Below are 3,471 nucleotides of genomic sequence, written 5' to 3'. Positions count from 1 at the left end.
GAATGAAAAACAAAAACTGATATTTAAGTATTAGAGTCCACATATTATTAAATAGTATCCCCAATGGTTGGCCACGTGTTCTTGTGTTTGGACTATTTTCTTTTCTTTGTTTAATAAAAAGGCACGCACTGCATTTGCACACGAGTATTTTCTAACCTATTTATATACTTATATACTAGTACTAGTTTACAGGACCAACCTAAGGGTAAATGCATTAGGTTTAAAAACATCATTAATTCATATTACAAGCACCCAATTATTACCTGATGATGGGTGGAGTATGATCATAATAATCATATAGTTAGAAATCAAAGTGGATATGATATTGTACAAAAGGAGATAAGAATATAAATACATGCAAACTTCTCTTAACTAATTAATTAATCAAACAAAATTGATAAAATCCCAATACAAATAGCATCAGATCACATGTTTGATCTCTAATGAGTAAAAAAATTAAATCAAAAGTAAAAAAGATAGAACTTGTCCAAAAGAGAAAAATCCAAGATGACTTAACAGAGAACAAAACTGAACTCATCAGAGCAAATCAGCAACATTGGATGGCAGCTCCTCTATAGTCACATTGTAGAATTTCTGAATATCAGCCAGCATTCTAGCATCATCCAATGTCACAAAGTTAATAGAAACACCTTTTCTTCCAAATCGTCCACTACGACCAATGCGGTGGAGATAGTTTTCAGGTTGAGTTGGGAGATCATAGTTGATGACCAAAGACACCTGCTGCACATCGATACCACGGGCCAGGAGGTCAGTGGTAATGAGAACACGAGAAGAGCCAGACCGAAACTCACGCATGATGATGTCCCTAGTGTTCTGGTCCATGTCACCGTGAGTGGCCGAGACTGTATGATCTCTGCTTCGCATCTTGTCGGTGAGCCAGTCCACTTTGCGCCTTGTGTTCACAAAAATGACACTCTGAGTGATGGCCAGTGTCTCATAGAGGTCGCATAGTGTCTCTAGCTTCCATTCTTCCTTGTCGACATTGACGTAAAACTGCTTGATACCCTCCAGAGTCAGCTCGTCACGTTTCACCAGAATTCTCACTGGCTTGTTCATGAACTTCCTAGTAATCTCAAGAGCTTCAGGTGGCATTGTAGCAGAGAATACTCCAACCTGAATTTTGCCAGGTAGCAGCTGGAAGATATCATAGATCTGCAACACCAACCAAACTTTAGACATTGATTCTTCAAGATTTAGTCAAGCTCACTTATTTTGTATTTTATTTTATAATTTTGCTGTAATAAAAATATGGAATCCATGCTTCATCAAACTGCTACGACGACACTAGTGTTTACAAACAATGGAATTAGTTAAGTCAACGGTGGAAAACAAGCATATTGACGAACCTGATCCTTGAAACCACGTGAAAGCATTTCATCAGCTTCATCCAGAACAAACATCTTGATGCAATCAGAGCGAAGAGACTGCCTTCGCAACATGTCGAACACACGCCCGGGAGTACCAACAACAGTGTGAACACCAGCTTGGAGAATGCGTTGATCCTCACGAACACTAGTCCCACCAACACAAGCATGAACCTTAACACCAAGGAAATCACCAAGAGCTCGCATAACCTTCTCAATCTGTTGAGCTAGCTCCCTTGTTGGGGCCAAAACCAAAGCTTGGCATTGAACCAATCCATAATCAAGTTGCTGTAAAATTCCAGAACAGAATGTCGCTGTCTTTCCAGTTCCTGACTGAGCCTGTTGAATCACATCAAGACCTTTGCAGAAAGGAACAATTCCCCTTTGCTGGATTGCGGAAGGCCTCTCAAAACCTTTAGAACAATATAAAACATCACACACAAAATTTTGTAATAACAGTAGCAAGAGTAACATTTATTCTTTTAAACATAAACATACACGCATTTTAACCTTGCATAGTGCTTACTAAGAAACCAACACCGCAACTTAAAGAAAAAACACTTAATATAAGAGGATTAATTTTCCAGTACATACCGTAGGCATATATGCCTCGGAGAAGATTTTCCTGCAGCCCCATAGCATCAAAGCTATCATAGACTTCATCATATGAGGTGAAAAACTCTTGCCCGTCAGTTGCAAGCCTGTGAAGTTAATTCACAAACGTCAAATTACAGAAAAGAAGTACATGGATAATGAATTCAATATTTCAAACTGCGAAGAATATGAAGCACGGGAACACACAGTTCATTCATCTTAGAGTCATATTGTTGACCATCAAATTGGGATCCTTCTGGAGCCAAACCTGCCATCACTACAAAAAACCAAAAAACTTGTTAAGAAAAAGAAAAAGAAAAAGAAATCCCCAAAATCTGTTCAAGAACAACACTAGCAACAACAGAATAAGAGGAATTGCACATAACTTTTGTTCTTTTGTTACTCTCACCAGAGTCGTCTATGAGGGCGTGCAAGATGAATGCTATCACACAGGACCCACAATTGCCCACATTTTTTTACAGTTAAAATGTGGACAAAAAAGGGCCTCAAAATATATTGTCACAGTTAAATCATAATTTAATAGGTTCTCTATTTGTTTTGCCAGGGTTAAAAGGAGACTAAAATACACCATGCCTCCAAAAACTTGAGACGGCGGCTATTACTCTCACACACATCTATAACCTACTTGGCCCAGTCCACAAGATTCATTGAAGCATTACGAAAATCAAAGTGAAACTAGAAAAAAAAAATCCCAAGCCACTATTCAAATCCTAATTGCTAGGGTCACATTGAGTACAATGCATTAAATCATGCTAAGTATCTAAATTGAAATTCAATACACTAAATAAAAAACCAACAAATCTAAAAACATACATTATTTTTCCTGAAAACTGAATAAACCGCATGAAAATAAATAAAACTACGATGGGTAGGTTAAAAGATGAAAAGTTAGAATGAGAAACAATTAGATCAGCGAGAGATTTATCATAATACATTAACGATAAAAAGAAGAAAAAAATCGAAACCTGGTAGAGCGTTGAAGAGTGTTTGGGGAATAGCGAAAGCGGAGGAATGAAGAGATGGCGAAAGGGAAAACTCCTCGGATCTACACCGTGGAGTTAGAGAGAGACGAAAGAGAATGGAAGAGAGAGTGTTAATATACTCGGGAAAAATAAAACTAAGTTGCGGTTTTCCACGTTTACCCTTTCACATGCCTTCTCATATCTTTATCATCATTTCGTACATTTTGTACTATATTTTATTTTATTTTATTTTTGTTTCATTGAATAATCAATATCAATCGTTTTAAATTTATAAATAAATTGTTAATATTTATAAATAAGTAGTAATTTTTTATATAAAAAATTAGTATATATTTTAATAATTAATTTTTTTCTTGGATATAAATTTCATATTAAATATAAATAATTTTGACATTTTTTGCATTTAAAAAATTAATAAAATATGTAAATTTTTAATAATGTGCCACTTATACATTTTATTTTTAAATTTCACAAAAATTCATATGTTA

General features: G+C 35.6%; 1 protein-coding gene across 1 annotated transcript; it reads right to left on the bottom strand.

Annotated features, from left to right (window-relative positions):
* Positions 1-352: 352 nt before the first annotated feature.
* LOC127076350 (eukaryotic initiation factor 4A-10) lies at positions 353-3,144 on the bottom strand. Its single transcript, XM_051017973.1, has 5 exons — positions 2,966-3,144; positions 2,187-2,256; positions 1,980-2,086; positions 1,368-1,798; positions 353-1,173 (listed from the first exon to the last, which is right to left on the bottom strand). The coding sequence occupies exons 2-5, from the start codon at positions 2,252-2,254 to the stop codon at positions 538-540; spliced, it is 1,242 nt and encodes a 413-aa protein (XP_050873930.1). The 5' UTR covers positions 2,255-2,256; positions 2,966-3,144; the 3' UTR covers positions 353-537.
* Between the last annotated feature and the right edge of the window lie 327 nt (positions 3,145-3,471).

This window comes from Lathyrus oleraceus, chromosome 4 (genome assembly GCF_024323335.1).
Source record: "Lathyrus oleraceus cultivar Zhongwan6 chromosome 4, CAAS_Psat_ZW6_1.0, whole genome shotgun sequence".
Taxonomy (NCBI): Eukaryota; Viridiplantae; Streptophyta; class Magnoliopsida; order Fabales; family Fabaceae; genus Lathyrus; species Lathyrus oleraceus.
Note: the sequence above shows the minus strand (reverse complement) of the source record. Positions and strands in the feature narration are given on the sequence as shown.